General features: G+C 44.5%; 1 protein-coding gene across 5 annotated transcripts in view; it reads right to left on the reverse strand.

Moving 5' to 3' along the window:
- Positions 1 to 4,049: 4,049 nt before the first annotated feature.
- The window catches only part of TRANK1 (tetratricopeptide repeat and ankyrin repeat containing 1), a 118,739-nt gene continuing 97,980 nt past the window's right edge, over positions 4,050 to 24,808 (reverse strand). For all 5 annotated transcript variants that reach the window (XM_077992045.1, XM_002808330.4, XM_077992046.1 and 2 more), the window contains 9 exons: positions 23,962 to 24,108; positions 23,002 to 23,158; positions 19,584 to 19,672; positions 15,578 to 15,681; positions 15,338 to 15,470; positions 12,071 to 12,216; positions 8,171 to 11,217; positions 6,858 to 6,956; positions 4,050 to 5,608 (listed from right to left, as the gene is read on the reverse strand). In XM_077992045.1, the coding sequence (XP_077848171.1) occupies positions 5,508 to 5,608; positions 6,858 to 6,956; positions 8,171 to 11,217; positions 12,071 to 12,216; positions 15,338 to 15,470; positions 15,578 to 15,681; positions 19,584 to 19,672; positions 23,002 to 23,158; positions 23,962 to 24,108 (4,023 nt within the window). In that variant the 3' untranslated portion in view covers positions 4,050 to 5,507. The remainder of the gene's footprint in view (positions 5,609 to 6,857; positions 6,957 to 8,170; positions 11,218 to 12,070; positions 12,217 to 15,337; positions 15,471 to 15,577; positions 15,682 to 19,583; positions 19,673 to 23,001; positions 23,159 to 23,961; positions 24,109 to 24,808) is intronic.

The raw sequence follows: 24,808 nt of genomic DNA on the forward strand, positions 1-24,808 counted from the left end.
GAAGGAATTGATAGTGGCCATCCTTGAAATCTACCTATCCCTCAACTTTTTTTCTTTTTGAGACAGGGTCTTGCTCTGTCATCCAGGCTGGAGTACAATGGCGCAATCACGGCTCACTGCAGCCTCCACCTCCTGGGCTCAGGCAATCCTTCAACCTCAGCCTCCCAAGTAGCTGGAACTATAGGCGCATGCCATCACACACAGCTAGTTTTTTGTTTGGTGTGTGTGTGTATGTGTGTGTGTTTTGATAGATAGGGTCTCACTATGTTGCCCAGGCTAGTTCAACTCTTTGTTCAGTTATGAATTTGCATTTGCTCTCTGTATATTTTCCAACTTTATTTTTTTTTCAAGAAAGTAGCTAGGACTTTAGGCTCTCTTTGTTCAGGGGTGAGGCAGGGGCCAAGGGATGTCATGACCAATAGGGACCTGCCCTTATCCTCATGGCAATACAATGGGGAGGTGAGAAAACTTCAGGGGGTGGCTCAATTGTTCATCTCCAGAGGCCAGACCAGATACCTCACAGCTTCTAGTCTTGCCAAGCTTGACTTGGAGGGAGAAGAATCACCCATCTTCTCAGATACCCTATCAGCTGGGACAGGAACGGGTTAGCAGCAGCCATGATGAACTGAAGGAAAGAGGGGCTCCCTCATTTTCCCCATACCAGATTGGCCTTCTAATACTTCAGAGATCCCAAGGAAGCAGAAAGGCCTAATGACTTAGGCCACATTTCCCACTAAAGCAAGAATACGGTCCAGAGTAGGATTTGAATTAATTTAAATAAAATATGACATTTCTTACATGACTGAGATTCCATGTATTATACTGTTAGACCATTAAACCCCAACATTATCAAAGCCATACTGAAATCAGAAGGAAACAGAGGAAGCTCATATCCAATGCCATTAACATTTACAAATAAAATGGAATGCCTCATATGTGTATATAAGGTGAAACCTGGAAGTTGCTTTGTTGAGATTTGAGATGAGATATTTACAGCCTTGGTCATTTTCTTAGGCCACAGGAGTGATCCTCCTATCCAGGCCTGGACGGCTCTTTCTGAGAGCTCCAGAGTGCGAAGTACAAGCCCTGTCCATCTGCCAGCCTCATCCCTCTCACATCTCCATGAACTGGGAGCCCATCTGGCAGCACTAGACTCAGCCCCTTGGGAGGAGCCCAGGAAAGCCTCTTTAACGTCACTAGAGAGATTAATAGCTGATGCACTCTGGTCGCCAGTGGGAGACCTTGGTGACAACCAGAACCTATTATGAACACTAGTATTTCCTCTTTCCACACTACCTGAGAGCAGGTGCAACGTAAGCTTTAAGTCACACAGAGCTCATGGCAGTTGGTGCTGGCCAGGATGTCCAGCATTTTGGGACTCATTTTGGACTACAAGTGACCACTCCAGGGAACCAGAGGCAGGCTCCCCAGGAAAAGGTGAATTACAGCATCTTCGTCCCTAGGTTTGGGAGTAGTGCAGTGGATGACTCTTGTATGTAAACTCCAATGCTCAGGGTAGTGAAGGTTGAGGGTGCTGAAGACAGTAAAACTGGCAACTGTGGGAGCAGTGCACGCTGTGCTGTGCCATCCACTGGGAATGACTCTGGGCAGCTGCTCTGTCCCGTTCTTGAAGGACAGAGGCCAAGCTGCTCCAGGTGGGTGACAGTAGAATGCACACAAGTTTCCCTGCTGGGCCCCACTTTTCTATAGGAAAACACTATTGCCAAAAGATGAGTGAGAGACTGAAGAGAATGAGCTCTCTAATGCCCAAGAGCTGGCACACTCTGCACTAGTAGGCAGGAGTGATAGGCTCTGAGAAAGAATTGCTGGCATCTGCTGTTGACCTTGGCGCCTGAGTCCTTAGTGGAAAGGGTGCTAGTTAGAATCAGAAAACCCAGGTCCATGTATCAGCCCTGCCCCAAACCAGCTCTGTGACCCAGGGGAAGTTGTATCATCTGGGCCTCAGTTTCCCCACCAGTGATTTGGTAAAGTACTGAGGTGCTAGCACAGACCTTAGGATGCTGCTAGCTCCCGTGTCAGTTTGTTCTTCCTGGAAGACTGGACTCTTGTTGCAGAGAGAATGTGAGGAGAACAAGAGCTCTTGGTTAATCAGGTAGGGGTGTGTGTGTGTGTGTGTATAGAGAGAGAATGTGAGGAGAACAAGAGGTCTTGGCTAATCAGGCCAAAGGGTGAGTGTGTGTGTGTGTGTGTGTGTGTGTGTGTGTGTTGGTGGAAGGAGGGAACAGTCACCAGAGGTTTATAGGGCCTTCTCCCTTTCCCCAGCAGGCCTCAAAGAACCCAAACAGCATTCTGAATGCTTAACACTGATTGCAAGGAACTGAAGTAAATGTCTAAGGCACTTAGAAAAACAGTTACTTCATCATGATGGGTTTTTAGAAAATGAACTATCCCTGAAGATTCACTTCCTTGACTGGGAAGATAGACAGGAGGTACATAGGTGCTTATCCAGTGGCTGGATACATGGGGTGCTTGTGAGGCAAGCTAGTGGGATATCATGACAAAGCCCCAACTTGGGGGAACCCTCTGTGCAGAAAATGTCCCAGCAGGCCTAACTGCTGCCCTTTGAAGGGTCTGCTTACTGAGTCTTGGAACTTGGATTTCAGGATGGCTCCCAATACCCCTAGAACTGATCCACGTGGCTCAGTGCCTAAGCGGTTTGTATAAACAATGTGGTTTATGCTGAACGCTACTTTCCTTCTGAGACTCTGGAACTTTGGTATATGCTAGGCAGAAGATACCCATATGACCAGCTGCTAGTAGAAACCCTGAGCTCTGAGTCTCTGATGAGCTCCCCAGATTGGCATATTTCACACAGCAAGTTGTCACAACTCATTGCTGGGAAATGAAGCCTATTCTGTGTGACTCTGGAAAGGAGCCCTGGAAGCTTACGCCTGGTATCCCCTACACTTGGCTCCATGGGCCTTTCCCTTTGCCAGTTGTGCTTAGTATGACTTTGCTATAATCAATTAGAGCCATGACTCTGACTACATGCTGAGTCCTGTGAGCCCTCTTAATGAATTACGAAGACTAAGAGTGGTGATCTTGGGGGACCCCAGATACACATCCCCCATCCTGGACTTCCAGGCAAGTCCAAGACACCAAAGCCACTGCTACTGAACTGGGCCCAGGATTCTGGTCATTAAGGGAAGTTACTGACTCTTCTGCTGAATTCCATTCTTCTCTCCTAACCTCCACACCCCCACTCTAAGGAGCTTTATGAGTTGAGGAGTCAAATTTTTGGGGGTGGATCTCTCAGGTAGTTCTACTGGACAGTGCTAATAAAGATATGACAGCGAGATCACCTGTCCCATTTTGAGCCTCTTTAATCTTAAAGGGTAAGATCAGATGCTTTGCTTGCTAAGACTCAGTTGTCCTGCTCACCTGATGCAAGCAAACACAGGCATCACAGCACCAAGACTGGAGAATACTCAAAACCATGGCAACAGCTTATAGAACCACTCTGGATCAGGCAGGAAGGGACCTTAGACCACTTTCCCAAAAGGGGAAACTGAGGCCCAGCTGGCTTATGTAAATGCATTTACCACCCATGCAATACACATGTCTATCACCACTCTTTTCTCACATTTCCATCTCTCTCCTACACTAGATCATGAGGCTCCTACATAATGCAGCATGAAGGTGCTCCGGGTTGAATAGACCTGATTCACCTGGCATTACACAGCTCGTTAGGAACAGGAGAGGAGTTTTATTCCAGGTCTCCTGCCTTCCAGGGCAATGTTCCTTGTTGGGAAAGCCCCAGTACATGGTACAGACAAAACTCCTTACTGCCCAATCCGTGCATGCTTGGGAGCATCCAGATTGGAAAGAATGTGCACGAGGCAGGCCCTTGAGAACACGAACCAGCTGGGAGTCCTGGACTAGGCTTTTTCTGTGTCCCTTGATTTCTGAATCTCTGAAGGCAGAGAAAGCTTCTGTCCTAGCCAGCATCAATCAGCTGACCTGGGGGAACAAGCTCCAAGACTTACCCCCTTACTCTGAGTAGAGACTGGAAATAAAACAGCAGCATGTAAGAGAAATGCTTTAACTTTATAAAAAAAATGTGATAATACAGCAAGATATTATTGGGGTTTTCTTTTTTTCTGTCAAGTAAGAAAAAAAAATACCTGGAATAAAAATTAGAAACATAATCTAAGAAAAATTGGAAACAAGCATTTCAAGGAAACAATTTGGAAAGACAAGGAAGAGAAAACAATGAGCAGCATGAGCAGCGAAAGCAGCAACATTGGGGGAAAGCTGGCTCTGCTGTGAGGACAGAACAATCAAAGACCAACGTGCACCTGGCCTTCCACACCAGGCTGAGCTGAGGGGTGGGGTAAGGGTGGGCAGTAACCATCAGAGAGGCATAAAGGCTTCCCAGGTGGGACCACGCTGATGGCCGCTGGCTCACTGTGCAGAGAGGGTAGGCAATGGCCTCCTGCAAACAGGCCCAGATCCGCCCTCTAATAAGGCCTGCCAGCCATGTGGCAGTGACGGATTTGGCTTAGCTGGCTTCCTCCTCTGTCCACTTGCTCCAGCCTGAAGCTCTGCAGGTCACTGTCCCACAGTGATGAGCTCAGCAAGCAGAAACTCATCAGAACGTCAACCTAAGCTAGGGTAGCAAACTTGCCCGGGAGAACCAAAAACACTAGATGTACAGGGCTGTGTACAAAACACTTTTTGGAATGTCTGCACCATAGCCAAGGCAGAGTTAGGACCACTTTGGAGAGGCAGCTGGAAATGCTCCCAGCAACATTCCCCAGACTTTCCCTCTAGGGAAGGGACATCCGAAGAACACTGGGTGAATTCTTGACTACATTCTGAGGTAGTCTAACTGTGACTTGGCACAGGTAGCTAAGAATGATCACAAAAAACAGAGGGAGGGAAGGCAGAAAAGTTGCCACAGAGAGAAAAGGCTAACACCTCTAACAGAAGAAACTACACTACAAGTGGGCCCAGAGATGACCAGAATGTGTCCTGGGCTCGGGATGGCCAGTGACAGAGCCCACCCCTGGGCACATACAGCTCTCAGAGCACACTTGATGCTGCAGCAGTGTGGCAGGAGATGAGGGAATCCACAGGGAGATTTCCTGGCCCAGAGCAGCAGCAACTGAGGTTAGGAAAGTCTTGTCTTAACACCTAGTCCTCTGCTACCAACTCATGTCATGATGGGGATGAGCCAGGCACCCCAGGGACCATGCAGTGAGGAGTCCCAACATTCCCTTCAACTACAACTCCTCTACCTGAACTTGCTTGTGGGGGGAACTAATACTGCTAGACTCTACTTGGAAACACTTTAGAGGTGAGGGAGCAACCAGATCCTAAGCCACTGAAAGAGAAGTAATGAGAACAAAAAGCAATGATGTTATTAGACTCCCCTACTTTTTAAAATGCTAAGTCACATTGTTTTTGTCCTCTGCCACAGCACTCAGAATTCTAAGTCAGAATGGAATGTTCCGAAGGATGAGGAGGCAGCAGCTGTATGGACATTAGTATTTTCTCTGCTTTCCACATTTCCGAGAACGCCTTCTAGGACGAAGCTCACCAAAGTCTTCAACTTCATTTTCATAATCATCTTCCTGAACAACACCTGTGAAAGAAAGGAAAGGAGAGGACAGAGGAGGGGAGGAGAGGGGAGGGGGGAGGGGAGGGGGAAGGGGGAAGGGGAGGGGAGGGGGGAGAGGAGAGGAGAGGAGAGGAGAGGAGAGGAGAGGAGAGGAGAGGAGAGGAGAGGAGAGGAGAGGAGAGGAGAGGAGAGGAGAGGGAGGGCAGAATGGTGATTTTTTTCCCAATCCACTGTAAAATATAGCATCCTAGTAAAACCTAGTGTGTCTGTAATCATTGGTTTAAATTAATGAAATAAAGCTTTCTGCCAGGGTGCCAGAGAAAGAAAGATTTCCTTTGAGTACTGATGTTGCTTCCCAAAAAGAGTCAAAGTAAACACCCTTCTCCAGAATTAAGTTCCTTTATGGGCTGGTTCCTCTGGCCCTATTTTGGAGGCCTTTTAAATAACAAAAAAATCAAGCAAAACATAAACTCAACCATACAATTGAGTTGGTATACCAATTCTCTTCCTTTTGAAATACATATCACAAAAACCAAGACCCCAGAAGGGACTAAATGCTAAAGATTTTTTATTGGCACAGACATTTGTGCCAAGTCCCTTCAAGTTTTCCCCACCTCTGGGGTCTGGATTTTCCAGGGGCATCTGCGGTTGATGAAATACTCAGAGCAAGAAGGAATGTGGTCCTGTGGCTGGAATGGGCAAAAGGAAAGACATTCTGGATCACATATAACTTGGCAAGATCATTCTGACTGCCAGGAGAGAAAGCGCTTCATTCTACACAAACTTTTAACCCTCTGTAGGAAGAAGCACTTAAGTTTCCCCAGTGATTTTGTTTGTTTTATTCAGAAGTATATTCCCAGGCCCAGAACAACACTAATATATACTAGAAACTCAATAACTATCCACTGACTTAAATGACTGATTGACACAGGAAAACAGTTCTCAAGGGATAGCTTCACAATGCTTTGTCCATCCTTGGTAGTCACTGTATTGAGTATGTGCAGTGACTGAGCACTATCAGTACAGCTCATGAGCAGCAAGAGGTGTATGGCAACTAACACATGCCCAGAATAATGGGGCCCTCATAGTCAGATAGGAAAACGCAGATATTATGTTGCTAGTAATTTGCATCCTGGAGGTGATGCTCCTAGACAGTGAGAGTCCACTATTGACATCGCTGGGCTGCCCCACTTCAGATTTCCCCCGGGAGCCAGTAGTAATAAGAACCACAGAACCCAAAGTGTTACCTGTCCCCAGAATCAAGACTCCTTACCTTCCTTCTTTAAGCGGGCCTCTGTTTTCATCAACCAGTCTCGTGCATCCCTGACTGACAGGATCAGAATGTTGACCAGCCGAGTCATCGCCTCCTCCGCTACAGAAACCATAGAACAGGGCGCTGAGTAAAGATGCCATTGCAGGGACTAGAATACCAATTACTAGACCCAAAGCCTCCACGTCCCAAGAGCTGGTCTCTATGTTTTCCCTGAAAAGAGCCCTCCTTATGGGGTAAGGGACCCAAAGCTGCCTTCTGCAGCTACAAGTATAAGCTATACAACTAAAGGCTAGCCTGACGTCATTACTGTGTGTCTATAGAGACTGCCACAATTGCAAACCTTTCTAAGACACTTGTATTCAAAATGTCATTAAACCTTAAACTGAAAAGAGTATCTGAATTATGGAATGTTTTAAAATATGCAGTTTCACTAAGTTTATACATAACTTCTACTCAGTGTTGAAAGGAAGTAGCTAGTAAGAAAGTGAGGGAACTGTAATCCCAGCACCTTGGGAGGCCAAGGCAGGGAGATTACCTGGGGTCAGGAGTTTGAGACCAGCCTGGCCAACATGGTGAAACCCTGTCTTTCCTAAAAATACAAAAATTAGCTGTGCATGGTGATGGGCACCTGTAATCCTAGCTACTTGGGAGGCTGAGGCAGAAGAATCGTTTGAATGCAGGAAGCAGAGGTTGCAGTGAGCTGAGATCATGCCACTGCACTCCGGCCTGGGCAACGCAGTGAGACTCTGTCTCCTTTAAAAAAAAAAAAAAAGCCAGGGGAAATCTGATTCTAAAATGACATAAGAATTCTATTAAAGGCTCACACTGGGTAGGACTTAAGGACCCTCCTAAAAGGAAGAGACCAGCTAGACCAGCTACACACTTCCAGATCTTAATCAGGGGATGAATGGGTCAAGAGAACCTTAAAGAGTTTTCTCAACACTTTAAACATTCTCTCTGTATCTTCTCCATAGAAGATTATTCTGGCAAGAGTCATTCTGACTGCCAGGAGAGAAAGCACTTCATTCTACACAAGCTTTTAACCCTCTGTAGGAAGAGGCATGCAAATTTCTGGAGTACCTGGGGAAACCCTCCCAAGTCAAGGATAATGACAAACTTTTAACTGGGGGAGGGGTAATCCAAACAATGAGGTTTGCTGTAACTTGAGAACATATATTCCTCATGTGTATTTCTTCTAAGGCCAAGATTCCACCATCCTCAAGTCAGAAGCCACTACAAGGAACTTAACCCTGAGAAATGTTCTCAGAGCCCAGGTCTCACCCCACCTGGGCCCTGTCTCTGCAGACCCTTACCGCCAGCCCAGGCCTTCCTCCTGTAGAGGTCCTCCACCATATCCGAAACCCTCTTGATGTGCTCCTGAACCTTTTGCAGCATGTGACTGTGCTCCTTGGAGCCCACGTGACTGTGGATCCATACACTTTGCTCAATGTCCTGCACCACCAGCTTTCCTTCATCAATGGCCGGGTCCACCTTCTCGTGGAAAAATTCTGAGTATTTCTGGTAGGCCACTTGCTGCCTCTGGTGGTGTTCTAGATGGATGTGCTGCTCGTAAGACTCACTATTCCTCTCCTGACACTCCTCCCTTTCCAACTCAGCCCTGGAAAGGACAGCCACCTCAGAAGCTGCCCCCTCAAATGCTTTGCTGGGGCTGAAATAGTTCTCTGGGTCACGGGTAAACTTCACTCCACATAGGTCACACTGGGTCCTGTCCACATCCGCCTTTTTGAAGTTCCCAGCCCTGGGCTCCCTGGCCTCCTCCCTGACACGCTCCATCTGGGTGCCCACTCTTCTCCTCCAACTGATGCACAGAGACACCACCAGGCATGCCCTTCTCAACTTCCGCTGTATGGAGGCCTTCCGTTGCTTTTGGGAAAGGATGGTGGCCAGCACATGGTCTCGGTCTTCTAATGCCAGTTCATCCATCTCATCCTGGCCAAATTCACACTCGGGTTCAGCAAAGTAGTCCACAGGGTCCAAACAGAGCAGGCGGTTTAGTCTGACCTCCTCATAATAGAGGCCACGGACTACGGACCCTTTGGTGTGTACAGGGTCCCACCGCCAGTCACAGTCCATTAGGTACTCTTCATCCCGCTCAAAGAGCAGGTCCTGCAGCGCCTCAGCCACAGACTTCACATTGACTGCCACCAACACCCGCTTCACCACCTTCAGGAGCCTCTCGGGAACCTGGCCAGGGCAGTCCATGCTCATGAGCTGCAGTCTTGACTCGATCTCCCGGAAGTGGCGGTACAGGAGAGGCTTGCAGTAGGGCTGCAGGACCTCCTCAGCATTCACCAGCATCACCAAGCACAGCACCAGCGTCCGCTCAGCCTCACCCGAGACCACATAGTCTATTTCACTGAAGGCATCAAGCAGGACATTGAAGTTCACATTCTCATAGCCACATAGCACCTTGGCGAGGTAGGAGAGATGGAACCGGAAATCCTGAATGGCTCTTGTCACATCCTTGGGTTTGTATTCCTGAATGATGGAGAATACATCCCCAAGCTCCTTGTCCTTCTTGCTAAACAGAAACTCCCAGTAGTGCAAGAGTGCAATGTAGCTCTTGGGGAGGCACAGAATGACATTCTTCCAGAGGCGGGCCAGCACCACCCCACAGTGGATGAACTGGAACTCCAGGAGGGCCACTGTGTTTCCAATGCTGGGGATGAGTGGTTCTTTGCACCTCTTGATGAGGACATTCATGAAACGGAAAAAGAGCCTCTTGTAGTCTTCTGGGTTCCTGTACACGTAGAATTGATCAATGCAATTCTCCAGCAGCCGGATGAAGCACAAGTGGGTCTTGTCCATATTCTCATCATCCCTGTTGGGTGCCAGCATGCCAAATTTCCCTTCTATTCCTTTTATTCTGCTGCCTCTCCCCCTGCCCCTTTCATCCTTTTCAGACTCTAGAGCTTTGAGTTCCCTGTTGTAGTTGTCCTCCTCCTGGTGGAGCAGCTTTTCAAACTCCTCCGGGTAGTTGGAAGAGAGAAGGGAAGCTTGCATGGCACTCAGCCACAGGTCTGTGGATTCCCGGCGGTTGCGTGCGCTTTCGTTTTCAAACAGAAAGTGGATATACTCTTTTAAAGCAAATCTGTAGAACCGGAAAGATTTGTAATTTGGTTTGAGGATTTCTTTGCATGCCATGGGGTTTTCTGACAAAACTCTCTGATGGAAATGCTTAGGGAATAGGACATCCAGAATGGACTTGCAAAGGCCATACATATCTGTAGACAAAATGTAATCAATTTCTTTAAGCTCTTCTGCTAAGATTTTAGGGAATACTTTTTTGGCTTCCAAAAGCAACCCGTTGATTGCCACCAAGTTCATTTTCAACTGAACTAAACACTTGGCTTCACAACGCCGCAGAGGCCTGTGAAAATGTTCACAGTTTTCATCCTCGCATTTTAAGCCTACAATAAACCTCATGCAGACTCCTCGGTAGGTCTTCCCAAGTAGGCTTCGTGTGATCTGACACAGCCTGCCCAAAAGGTGTTTGTTTAGGGCTAATTTCACTTGATCAGTCATTATCAAAAAATGGTCTTTTGTCTTCTTCTCTCTCAAGTTCAAATCCAGGTCAAAAATTATTCTTAATATGGGCCCAGGGTCATTCTGAGCTATCTGGCAATACTTGGCATCCACCTGGGAAATCCCAAAAAACTCAAAGCAAGATTTCACCATTTCCTTCTCAGCATTGTTGGTCACTCTTTTGAGAGCCCTGACCAGACTGAGGAGGATTTCCAAGCCCCCTGGAGCCAGGCCCAGAATCTTCTCAGGCTCGGCCTCACTCTGGCTGGCTGCTTCGTAGAGTGCTTCCACCACTCCAGCTGAGTGGTTGAGCGTGTCAAACTTGAAGAAGGCATCTCTGAGCTTCTGAAAGTCTCTCAGGATTACCCCTTGCAGAAAGTGGGCCTCAGCAATGCCAGACAATTGGCCAGTTTGATAGCAGAGATCAAGTGCTTCTCTCAGAATGTCCTTGGTGTGTTCTATGTCAGAATCCCTGGCCACATTGAGGCGGGCAGCCCCCAGCAGACATGAGGCCTGGAAGTCCTTGTCAGCAGTGAGCCTGGCAGCTTCCAGGAGGCAGCCATGTTGCTTCATCAGCAGGGCAGCCTCTTCTCTCCTACCTTCCCTGTTCAGCAGGTCTGCAGCCTCTGCTAAGCGTTTCCGAGACTTCAAGAACACCAGCTGGTCTTCTATGTCTAGCTTTGAGAGGACAGCCATCATTTCCTTCATCTTATTTGCACTCAGATACTTTGCTGCAGCTTCCAAGTAAAACTGACTGGCAGAATAGGAGAGCTTGGAAATGGGAAGGGTCTTGTTCTTTAGCATTTCTTCATACCTGCAAAGACAAAGGACGCAAATGTCAACTTGGCATCACCCAATCAATAGAAAATTTCCTCCAAAATACAGCACAGAGCAACTTAAATAAAACTCCCACATGTAGATAAAACTCCCACATGTAAATAAAACCTAAACTTGTCAAGCATTCAAGTATTTTTACAAAGGCCTTATTTTACACTGTTACCAGTATAATAATAATGAATAAATTCCTTATGCTTCAATCAGGAATTGGTGTGCTTAGTTAATGAAACATAGTGGAGGTGTAACTCAAACAAGTGGGAGTGAAATCAGAAAGTCAATCTATAGGGCAAATGTTATGCATAGTCTAAATTATCCTTGAAAAACATCTCTTTGGTTCTCATAAAAGCATCAAAATCATCTGAGTCTACAACTCTGTTCAGTTTGATAAAATGAGAAAGGATAAAATGGGGGCTGCATATGCATCAGCAATTACACCAGTCTTCCTCTTATTACCCAACTTGTGATTCTTCTCTTTTAGCAGGTGTGCCTTAGTTGGGTTCCTGTGAAATTAATGAAGCTCTGAAGGACTCCCCTTTATTCTGCTGAGGGGAGTCAGAATATGTCATTATATACACACTCATAACATACTCCCATCCTCCTCAGCCCCCTTTCTTTGTGACACTGAGTCAAAGCTTATAAAGAGACTGGAAAACACAGAGTCCTGCTCTCAAAGAGCTGCTGACCCAGCACCGAGGCCACCACTTAAGTGGAAAGAGAGCAATGTGGTCAAGCCATGTCAGAAGCAGCAGTATAGCACCACCCAGAGCAGGCTGCCCCCAGAGAGAAGTGGGAGGAAGGGAGGGAGAAAGGGAGAGAATAAAACCACCTACTTTTCCACTGCAATAGCAGCTTCTTCAAAAAGCTCCTCTTGGCAGTACATTTTGAGTGCTAGATCAAATTCCTGAATCTGCTCAAAGCATCTGAAAGCATCTTTGTAGCACTGGCTTCGCTTATAGAAATAGGCAGCATCTCTTATCTAGGATGGAGTAAAATTTTACTTTTATTTAGAGTATTCATAATTAACTTTCTAATCTTAAACCAATACCACAAATAATAAAGAGGATAGTCATATGTCTGCTTTTTGTTAGAATCCAGTTAAAAACCCTATAACATAGATAATATTAGGAAAACCAATTATTGGAAGGGAGAAAAATAAAGTTAAATCCCAACCTCACACCAAACACAAAGGTAAGCCCCAGGTAGATTAAAGATCTAAATGTGGAAACTATTGTGGGAAAATGTGTGAGAATATCTTTGTGACTTTGAGGTCACACTCAAGTGGAAGGAGTCTTCATGTGACTCCCAAAAATAACATAATCAACAAAACCCAAAACACAAATTTCAGGAGAAAAACTGACAGATCAAACTAATCCATCAAAACCACTCAACAAAAGACACATGAAATAAGCTAAATTAAAAAAATAAATAAATAACACCTAGATCAGTACTGTCCAATAGAAGTTTTTGTGAAGATGAAAATGTATTGTTTCTTTGCTATCCAATCTAACCACTAGTCAGATCTGAATATTGAGTCTTTAAATGTGCGTAATGCAACCAAGGAACTGAACTTTTAATTTAATTTAATTTAAATTATTTTAAAGTTAAAGAGTCACACGTGGCTAATGGCTACTGTACTAGACTGGGCCTGTCTAGACAAAAAGAATTCTTGCAACCACAAGAAAAAGACTTTCCTTGAGACACAACAGAAAGCTAGGCAAAGGATATAAACTGGCAGTTTGCAGTGGGGTAAACTTGAAAGACTAACAAACAAATAAAAATGCTCAACTTTACTGACAATCAGAAGAATACAAATGAAAGCCAAGGTGAAATACATCCACCAGGTTTGAAAAATGAGAAAATCACAATCTGCTGACTGTGGTCAAGAATGTGGGGAATGCAGAACCCTCATGCACAAAGTGGAATGGCTATCCCAGAAAGCGAAGGGACTGCACTTAGTGAAGTGAAACATGTGCATACCCTAGGCCAGCAAGCCTGCTTCTGGCAACACATCTTGAAAAAGTATCTCACAGAACCCTAAGAAGACATACTGTGCCAAGGTGCTGTGTGTGGGAGCCAGGAGCCAGTGGCAACCTGGACGTGCATCACTAGGGAAATGAATTCGTCAATGTAGTGGATGTACTCAGGAATACATGACTGTCAGAAGTACGGCCAGATCTAACACTACATAGCAAGTGATGGAAAAGGTAAAACACAGAGCAAGATGTCTTCTAGATAAGTCTAAAGTATATATGTATAGAAGACACCACTATTCATTCTTCAATAATGCATGCATTTGAGCACATACATAAAATATATTAGAATGACTACTAATGAGAAAAGAATGGCAATGGAGACTGGCTGTGAAGAAGAGGATGAATGAAATAAAATTCAATGACTGGACCCCATACCCACCAATGGTGGGCTTGCCATGAACAGAAGTGTCTACTAGACTCTTCTTCCTATCACAGTTCCCATCCAGTTCACCAGCTAATCCTGTCTGCTCGGTTTCCCTAACATTTCCCAGATGTGCCATCATCCCACCACCTCCACTACCACCATGGCAGTCCAGGCCCTATCATTTCAGCCTAAGCTGATGCTAGACTCTAACTGGCCTTTCTGCTTCAGCTCTTGCTGCCCTATAGACCTCTTCACAGAGCATCCAGATAATTAGCTTCATGTCACTCTTCCCAGCAAAGTCTTCCACTGGCTTCCCATCATGCTTGAACAAAGCCCAGTCCTTGCCACAGTCACCAAGGCCCTACTGATCTGGCCTTGCCACTTTCTCTTACTCATTTACCATTGCTTGTGGTCATCTCACCCAAATTGACTGGCAAGATTCAAATCAACCAACTTGGCAGCAGCCTTCTTCTGGATCCTCAGGCCACATCACCTCCCTTTTCCCAGTCCCCAGACACATTCTACCCATGGTAAGAAATGTTTATCCAGGTGCCAAGAGAGTGAAAGCTTTCCTTTCAGGGATTCCTGTGCCTTGCCTGCTTCTTGCCTCTAGAGAGTAGCGTTGTATCCCTGTTCCATTCCCATCTCCCACATCCTAAGAAGTCACATCCCATAATAAACATGGAACAGGGTAGGCAGCATCTGGAGGGCCTTGTCCTCTTCTTCGCACTGACTTGGGGCCAAACTTCAAACTTCCCAGTAGGTGCCACTCCTACCCCTCTCAATGCCCAGGGTGCTCTGAGAATACCAAGAGTCACCATATTTCACATACAGACAAGGAAACCCCCTTTCCTACTGAAGGATAGTAACACCCTATAGGGGAAAACGCAACAGCTCACAGCTCCTTAAGCACAGTTTCTCCAACTATCTGTGGGAAGGGACCAAATCATTTTAAATTTCTAATCCATCACAGTTGATACATTAAAAAATGAATTGATGGGAAAATTATCACCACTTGGATGTCAAAGCAATGCCAAATGGCAATTAAAAAAATTCTAACTGCTTACTTTTATCTTTTTTGTTAATCTTGCTGCAGACAAGTAATAGTTTGTGGCCTGCTGACCACTCTGTGAGTAGCTGTGTTCCAGACAAGCAGCTCTGTCCAACAGAGCTTTCTGCAATGACGGAAGTTAACAATGCGCACTTGCAATGTGGCTAGTAAGATTGAGGATGTGAATTTTTAATATTATTGTATTTTAATTAATTTAAATTGTAAATTAAATAGCCACATGTGACTGCTGAATTAGACAGTGCAGATCTAGAGTGATTACTAGGAACACACTCAAGGAACCTCCATCTAAATGCCAGTCCACTCAGCCAAGGTGACTGAAAACTAGGAACACAGAGACAGAAAAGGAGTATATTCTAAAACCTTTCTGTCCTTTGGCTTGAGCATTTGGTTTCCCTGTGGTTAATATTAGGCCTTGAATATTAACACAGACATTAACACACAGACACACACACGCACATGCATACTGTCTTCAGAGCCTCCTAAAAGTTTGCAGAAGTAGTGAAAGTAGGATTCCCTTAGAGTTGCAGGGCCAGCGTCTCCTTGGAAGACTGTAGCCTCTTCCTGCTAGAGTAGAGGTCGAGCCTACCCCTCAATCTGCTCAAGTGCAGCAGCGGATTAGGAGCCATACCTTTCCCAGCCTCTCGCACAGCTGGGCGGAGAGCTGGAACTCCTTGGCATAGCTCAGACACTTAAGGGATAGCGTTGGCTCTTTGCACTCCAAATAGGTCTTAGCCAATTCCAAATATTCCAACTGCTTTTCCCTAGGGGAAGGAAAACAAAATAATATTTCCACAGAACGTTGACCCAACACCAATATTTAACTGCTGCTCTCATCGGAGCAAACCAGAAGTGATCCCAAGACTCTTACTTGGGGCTGACTTTCTTGGATTTCATGCTCAGGGCAGTGTCATGGGCTAGGGCCAACTTCTCCTTCTCAAATGCACCTCCTTTCTGGTAACACTTGGCTGCAACCTGGAATAGGCAAAAAGTTTTATTCCCAGCAAGGTAATGGAGGTAACAGACAGAACAAGAGTTAAAGTATGCATTATAAATTTGTACTGATAAAACACAAAGTCTTGCTCCAGCCCAATCTGAGACGGAGGAGCAGGAAGGTGCAGATATTCTAAAGAAAGTAGTCTTGGAGGATAAAACCCAACAGTATTCATACTGAACGGTATCTTTTAGAAGCACTCATCGAAAAGGTACAGAATACTTATTTTTTCAAGCTACCATAGTAACACCCTTATTTAATCTTCCAGCAGTTACAGCAATAAGTATCAACCTTCTCATTGTATACAGTTGCTACTTCAGGTCAGAGTCATGGAGCAACTGGCCCAAAGTTACCCAGTGGCTCTTCTGGGCTTTGACCCAGTTGGTGAGTACAACAGCTACTTTGCAGTGTTGGCAGAACAGCTGGAGTACACATACTGGAGGCAGAAATGGGGATAGAGATGGTATCACAACGTGTCCAGATCCCTGGGGCATGCAGATCTGTTACCAAATCCTCTGACTATAAGATAGGCAAACAAATGTCACAGAGGAGTCAGGCTTCACCCTGATCATTGCCAGCAGAAAGCTGCTTTTCTAAAACAGGGGTGCTGATGCTATGTCTTAAAGCACACAATACATGGGCAGGAAGTTCACGTTCTGCCCAGCACATACACATTAGGTCTCAGTGTGGGCAAGGGAGGGACTAAGTGGTACATGCTGATAAGGTGGACAGGATGACCACTCTCCCCTTCATGCTCTCTGTGTGGATCTCCTTTCATTCCTGTGACCTGTGCCATTTCCTTCCCATTGCAGGGCCTTTGCACACACTGTTCCTTCTAACTGAAATGCTCTTCTGTCCTTTCCCTGTCTTGTTAACTTCATCCATTCTACAGGTTTCAGTTCAAGGCTCTGTTCTTCAAAGAAGGCTTCTCAGGCCTCCATTTCCAGGAAGTTGGTTCTGGGAGCAGCTGGTCTCTCATCTGTGACACCTGCAACAGCTGGAACTGTGCATTGGTCTATGTGCCTGTTTTGCTCACCACCAGATTACTGGGATCTAAACATAATTCTTGGCCCATAGCTGCTGAAGACTAGGAACATAGAGAAAGAAAAGGGGTATTCTAAAAACCCTTTTTGTTGAATGAATGAATCTTCTGTGGTAGTTCTGAAACATTTATTGACATGCAGCCAAAAACTCAATAAACCACCTGAGTCTTGAAGTCCTTTAGCAGGATCAAAATAAAGTCAGGGGAAGAGAAGGCTTTTTATAACATTCTCATCTGTGCTGGCTCCCCAAAAAGATTTTAGATTCAAATATTCAAAAGGCATTTTTAAAGCGATAAATAATTGGATATCCATGGGCAACACATATGGGTAACACCAACAGTGTTCTGAAGGGAATAAAGGGTAAGATGTTACATAGTTTTCCAATTTCAGACCCATACCTGCTGCCCATATTATCCCTCCCTTCCCTCCTTAACACCCACCCTCTACCCCACCAAAAAAAAAAAAAAAAAAAAAAAAAAAAAAATTCTTGGTTTCATAACAACACCCAAATGTTCAATATTTCTTTCCAATTCTAACAAGGATGGGCAGTGAATAAAATTGTGAGGCTTGGTCAATTTCTGCAGCTAAATACTACATACTTAGGAAAATACTTTCCAGACATACCCAAACCTACAATAGCGTAAATTGTTTTTTTCACCCCATATAATACATTGCCAGGGTGGCCACAGTCCTTTACTCCTCTCTATATCTGTCCATACCCCCTTACAGTGTAGCTTTCCAGCCTCTCCCATCAAGAGTGCTGCCTATTTACCCTCCCATCTAATCTAGGCTGAGACTTGCTTTGGCAACAGAATTCAGCAGAAGCGGCACTGGGCCAATTCCAAGGCCAGGCCTCAAGGGGCCTTGTGTGCTTCTATTCACTTTCTTTGAACGCTGCTCAGCCATCATGTGAACAAACTCAGACTAGCCTGCTGGAGGAGGGAAGAAATATGATCCAGGAACCCCAGTCACCCCTGTCCCCCAAGCCAAGAGCCAGCCAACCCCCAAAAGCAGACCTGCCCAGCTGACTGCAGACACATGAGGTGCTCAGCTCAGACCAGAACCACTCAGCTGAACTCAGCACTGCCAATCCATAGAACTGTGAGCCACATAAATGACTTGTGTTAACCCACTATGTTTCAGGATTGTTATGCAGCAAGAAGTAACTGATAAATCCCAGATGTAAGTTACATGCTACAGACTTAAAGCAATTTCCCTGAAACAATAGACAAAACTCTTCGAAGAACTGGAGCTGAAAAAACATTAAATTCCTTCTCCAGGCATGTCAGATCACAGATACCTCACACTGTGGCTTTCGTTAAGTCCTGAACTTATGATTTCATTGTCCTCATCAATTCCCAGTACCTTTACTCAGGCCCAACTCCATGAAATTCCAATTAGAAGCAGGACAAGCCCTCCATAGAAAACACTGTTTCAAAACATTTGTTCCAAAGTGGCAAGAGAAACTGCAGATAGTTTTCCTGTAACATTTGAGGAGCTGAAGCCTCCTAACATGAACACTGAGGTGTAGAAAGAAAGGTGGTGATCTTTCCAAAACCCAGATCCAGTTGTTGTTTCAGAAAACATCATCTGGAGCTGCATGCATGGGGCACTCCAGGGCCTGGGGTAGAGAAATCTTAGGGAAATGTGCATTTGGTCTGGCCATGCCTGTGGTGTCAGACACTGCTGGTTAGTTACCCACAGCAGTTACCCTCCTCTCTTTCTTGCCTTTTGGCGGAACTTATCTCCCACAAAAGGTTAAAATTGCCAGATGGGATTGCTCTCCCAGACTCTCTTGCAGCTAGAAAGGTGTATGTGACCTAGTACTGACCAATGAGATATAGGAGGAAGACCACCGAGGACTTCATGATTAAAAAAAAAAGAGAGAGATCAACAAGAAAAAAGTGCCTGCACTTCATTCCTGCTTGGAATGCTGCAGAGGGAATGGAGCACTTGGAACTGCCACAGCAGCCATTAGGCAACCAATGAAAGGGAACATCTCAGACAACCTGCAGATGACACAAGGAAGAGATGGAATGAGACTGGGCTCATGTTGACTGTTGAACTGCAGAACCAATCCTAAGACCTGACTTCTTGTCATTAGATCAAAGCAAAAAAAAAAAAAGCACTCTTTTTTTTTTAGTAGAGCATTGAAAACTTGCAGGTGAAGTCATTACCACTATCTCAAGGGAGACACATCCCAGCCATGGTGCCCCACCCAAGACCCTGTAATGTGCAGGAATGCTGACTTTGGGAAAAGTAACGCGGCTGTTTAACCTAGTTTCAAAATTTCAAGAGGTCTGCTGCAGAGATAACACTTCCTGGAAGAAGACTGCTCAGGACCACTAAGATGGCTTGTAGCTGGAAGTTGGTCAGTGCAGTGTAATAATAAAGCTTAACCTATATTCACCAGACTCAGATTGGCAATGAAATCTGTTTGGTCAATTTGAAAAACATCAAATGAGAGATCAATCTTTCACTGCTTTAAAATGCAGTATGATGACAGCAAAGCTTTTAGGCATAGAGTACAGGAGGGAAAGAAAATATATAGAAGGATTCCTTGGTGGGGCAAAGGCCACAGCCCTCCATGATCCATCAGCACATGCTGGCACTTGGCCAAAATGAAGAGTTGTCATGCCTGCGCTGACCAGAAAAGGAGCAGGACAGGAAGCTCTCCTCATCTTGAGGTGACCTGATGTTTCAGAACACATGGCACAAGCACCATTACCCTCATCCTTTCCTAGTGACAAACACTACGTTGGGAAACCTGCCCGTGAGGTCTGACGAGGGCACCAATGACAAGGATCCCTCATCCCCTGGCTCCTTGTCCAACCCCTTACCTTCCAGCACTGGTGCTTGGCGTAGTAATCTCCCTGTGCAATCCACTCCGCGGGAGTTGAGGTCTTAACAAACATGCTATCATCAAAGTCTGAAATGAGAAAGAAAAGTGTGTTTGCTTCTCTGGGCTTTCTTACACTTAAAACTGTTGTTACGGGCTGAATTGTGTCTCCCCCGCCAGTCACCAAATTCACTTGTTAAAGTCCTAACTCCCAGTACCTCAGAATGTGGCTGCATTTGGAGAGAGATAGGGCCTTTAAAGAGGTGACTAGGTTGAAATGAAGCCATTAGGATGGCCCCTCATCCAATCTCACTGGTGTCCTTAGAGCGTGAGGACACAGAGTGGCTGGCTGCAAACCAAGGAGAGAGGCCTCAGAAGAAACCAACCCTGCCAACACCTTGATCTTGAACTTGTAGCCTTCAGAACTGTGAGAAAATACATCTCTGTTGTTTAGGCCATCTAGTCTGTAGTATTCTGTTATGGCAGTCAGAGCAGACTAACCTGTTGTCTTTCTAGTATTCATGTAAGATATATTTTAACTTACCAAACCACATTTCTGAGGGTATTGAAAGGAGGAGGTAGAGGGGAGAAAGGATGTGGTTTGGTTTTTAAATTTTGGTCTACTTTCCTTTTCTATGGCTACAAATCAGAAGACAGAAATTAAAAATTCCTCCTTGAAAACCCAAAGTCAAGTGGCTTTTAGCAAGCTCCCAGGCCAGGGCTTCAGCAAGAAAAAAAGGTGACAAAATTTTACACTATTTCCAAATGTGCAAACTTTGCCCTCATCACAATAAGCAATCTGACACATTCCTATTAGTGGACAGGGACCACTGTAACCACCTGCTGTCCATCCCTTCTGTTATCCTCACTAGCCTGCTGGTGACTATTTCAGCACCGCACCGCACTGCACCCCACCCCCACCCTGCCACCTGCTATCCCCCAGAGTATCACTGACAATGGGTGACAATCCCTGCAGGTTCTGAGCCACAGCTTCATGAAGCACACAAAATACAGTGAATTCCAGGGCAATATCGCAGACAAATCAGAGCTAAAGGAATCAGAGACACCTAGGCCAATGGATGTCAACCGAGGGAGTGAGGTAGACAGGCCAGATTTGTTTGGAAGGTGCAAAAACACATGTTAAGCATCACAGCCTGATCCCTCCCTGCTCGCCCTCCGCTGGAGCTGTTAGCAGTACAGTGATGACTTCTCAGCATCTTATTCTGACTCCCTATGTGTTGCTATGAGTGCCCCTGTGACATTCAATTCCCACGGCAAAACCCCACCCCATATTATCTCAGAATGAGGCCAGTGACCTCTGCAGATGCCATGTAAAAGAAACACAAATCGCATAATCACTATACTCAATCCAAACACAATGGGAACAGATGCTTTAGAGAATTTACTATGTACAACTTAAAATTTGTAATTAAGACTGCACTTTTTCTTGCATTCTTAATGCTACCAAAAACATAAAATAAATTGCAGTGTTTTCATTTTGAATTTTTTAAATGTAAAAAGTCAACATCTTATGATTTTTTTTTTTTTTTCAAATGGAGTCTTGCTCTATCGCCCAGGCTAGAGTGCAGTGGCACATTCTTGGGTTACTGCAACCTCTGCCTCCCAGGTTCAAGCAATTCTCCTGCCTCATTCTCCTGAGTAGCTGGGACTACAGGTACGCACTACCACACTGGGCTAATTTTTGTATTTTTAGTAGAGATGGGGTTTCATCACATTGATCAAGCTGGTCTCGAACTCCTGACCTCAGGTGATCCGCCCACCTCGGCCCCTCAAAGTGCTGGGATTACAGGCGTGAGCCACCGCGCCCGGCCATATGATCTCTTATAGTGGATGCCAGAACATACTTGGGGAATAAAGGGGAATGAGCTGCAGGAAAGATCGAGAAGGCCCACACTAGGCCAATCCACTCATTTTCCTTTGGGAGAGAAAATGGGCCTGAACAAGGTCCTGTCATTACACAGGTGAAGAGTTTTTGTGAGAACCTATGTTTTGTTTTTTTAACTCCTAGCCTTTGGCTTTTCCATCACAATAGTCAAGTCTTAGGATAAGAAATCTAATCCTAATCCCCAACCGAGCCATCAGTAATAACCAGAAATAGCCTCCAAACTGACTGAGGAACGCTCAGGACAAACCTCTCTCCAGCAGCCAAACCCTGCTCCTTGCCCTACCCTTATAGAAATGAACAATGGCTTTGAGGAGATGACTTGACAACTAATCCTCAAGAAAGACAACAAATTTCTCCTTCATGAAGGGCTGATTATTTCTCTTCTCAGTTATCCTATCAGGAGAACTTCACTTCGTTAGGTAGTCTTTGCAAATTATGGAAAAAAAAAATACACAATTAAAAAAAAAACCCTGCAAATAGCACAGAGATAAGAAGGTGAAAAGTAAAAGGTGTCCATGTCTACTCGACAACCCCATACCCACCAATCCTAGCACCAGAGGTAATCACTATAAACGGTTTTGCATCAGAAATAATAGGTGTATACATGAATTTATATGCATGCTATCTCTCCAAATTCTTGCTATTTCCATAATCAGGAACGGAATACAGATAAGTTTTCTGATTAATTCCTTACTGTCTGAACTATCGGTTCTTACTATCGGAAATAAGAGTTCTTACTGTCTGAACTCTTAGTTTCCTTGTTTTGTGAAACTCGGAAACCAAACAGATTCAGACAACCTGTTAACTCAGTAGCTGAACTCTCACAAACCCAGTTCTTGTTAAACAAACTCAGGAACTGAATTGGATTTGATGGTTAAAGACACTTCAATAGGTATTTGTATATATACACATACATACGTATGCATGCATAAACATTCTATTCTGATATATACTGATAAGCATAAATGGTTTTTATATTTGCATAATATAAAGTTACTTATAAATTATATCATTCTACCCATACTGTTTAAAATTTTTCTTTCACCAAATACATCTTGAACATCTTTCCTTATCAGTAAATGATAATCCACCTCCTTTTTCATTTTAATGGTTGCATAGTAGTCCCCTGAAAGAAATGCATTTAGCCTTTCCCTCATTGGAGGACATTAAGATTGTTTTTAGTTTCTTGTAATTACAAACAGGGCTGTGATGAGCATACTTATGCAGGTATCTTTGAGATTTTGAACACAAATATCTCAGATATATCCCTGGAAGTAGAACTGTTGGGTCAAAGGCATGTACCTACGTGACTCCCTGAAGGAGTTAACCTTCCCAATCCCACTACAGCTATACTTTCCCACACAGCTTGGCAAATGAGTCACAACTTTCATTTCTCAGAAGATTGTGGAAAAGAAAGAAAGCACTTTCAAAAAACTACACCTTTTATTCCTGACCAGAAGAATGGTTGAAACATGATTCCTCCAACAGTGAGAGTATTTTAACAGGATCTTACCTTTATTTTCATCTGTCTTTACAACTTGGACAAAATCTCTTCTAATGAAATATTTGAATGCGGGAGCCCGTTTCTCTCGATTTTCATCAAAGATCCAGAGGTTGACCCGAGCCCGTGTGATGGCGGTGTACAGCTGCTTCAGCTCTCCGTTGAGGAGCTAAAGATAACATTGAGGACAAAGATGATGAGCCACTTGCCTATAGCTACAATGTGACACACTTCAATGGGCTTACTCTGATTTTGGAAAAACAAAGAAAACTAAATTTTAGAGAAGCATAGCACAGCTGAGAACAGGATACCAGGAACTCACTGTGGCCACAACACAGGTAAGTGAGGTTCCAAGTGAGGCTACGAGAAACTCCACCCCTTTCCCACCTAAGCAGGAAGTGAGCATGCCATCTGTATAGGATGACTTTTGAATCAGCCATAATTTTTTTTTGTTTTTTTACTGTTTTTGCTATAAGTATTTTGAGTTAATTCTGAAATAATTATAGATTCACTGAAAGTTACAATGGAAGATTCACTGGAAGGGTACAGACAGACCCCATGTCCTCAGTTTATCCCAAAGGTTACATCTTACACGATTGCTGTGATTTATTTTTTAAAATTAGACCATCATACACTTCTATTATAACTATCACTAGTACTGAATTACTCCACCTACCTTATGACTGCATCAAAATTTCTGAACAAAGCTGAGTTCCAGAGGTGAACTAGAAAGTACAACCCTCCTCCTTCCATTTTCAGACAGTGCCCACCCATCAAGCCCAGCTCTCTACTAAGAAAAAGGGAATTTACCAAAACTGAGATCCCTGCCCCTCCCTTTCTTAAACTCCATTCCCTGTTGCTGAGGAAAACCAGCCAAATACAAGCTCCATTTTTCTTTCTCATCTTCTCTTCCAGGCCTTTTTTTACTACTTCTATGTCAAGTACGCGTGTTGACAAATGGCAGAAATTCACCTTGTACATTTCTGGATTCACCATGAGAGATCGACCCTGAGAAGAGCTTGGTTTGTCCAGGGGTACTTCAATCAATGGCCGGTTTTCCTCTCTGGAGTCAGTTGATGTAGATGTGAATGAGGAAATGATCTTCCATTCCTTATAAGCCTGAACAACAACAAAAAAGTGAAGACCAACAGAATATGCTTTTGAACTATGCATACAGCCTCCCTGAGCTTCAACGAAAATTAAACCTCATCGGGGGACCAGGCCTTCAACCCCAACTTTGAAGAAGATCCATCCTGTGATCTTAGAATGGATAGGAGGGAGATTAGCTTGCACAAGCAGAGATCAGGGAAGCTGTGAAAATTCCCCACACACTAGACCAAGACAGCTAAGAAGCCAGGCACACATGACCACTTCCAGGAAAGAATGCTAAGGGCTCAGGGAGTTATTCTTATTGAAAGAATTTCTACAATCAGTACGGACAGGGGAATGAATCCTCACCCCTTCTCACAACATGGTTAAGAGATGCACGTAAGGTCAGCAGTTAAGACACATGTGGCAGAATTTTCTAACTAAATTATTTAACTGAGGATAAAGAAAATCCAGTTCTATGATGTGCAAGGTAGACTCTGAGATCAGACAGAAGAAATTTGTATCTCAGTTCTTCCATTTATTAACTATGCAACTTTGAACACATTGTTTATTATCCTGCTCTATAAAATGAGGATAATACTACCCAACTTTGTTGAGAAAATAAAAACAGATAATCAGTGTCAAATGACTAGTACAATGTTTAATAGTTGATATTTTACCCATTTTTTCCTTTACCCAAACCCCAAAACCAAAGTGACTATGAAGACCA

This window comes from Macaca mulatta, chromosome 2 (genome assembly GCF_049350105.2).
Source record: "Macaca mulatta isolate MMU2019108-1 chromosome 2, T2T-MMU8v2.0, whole genome shotgun sequence".
In the NCBI taxonomy this organism is placed as follows: domain Eukaryota; kingdom Metazoa; phylum Chordata; class Mammalia; order Primates; family Cercopithecidae; genus Macaca; species Macaca mulatta.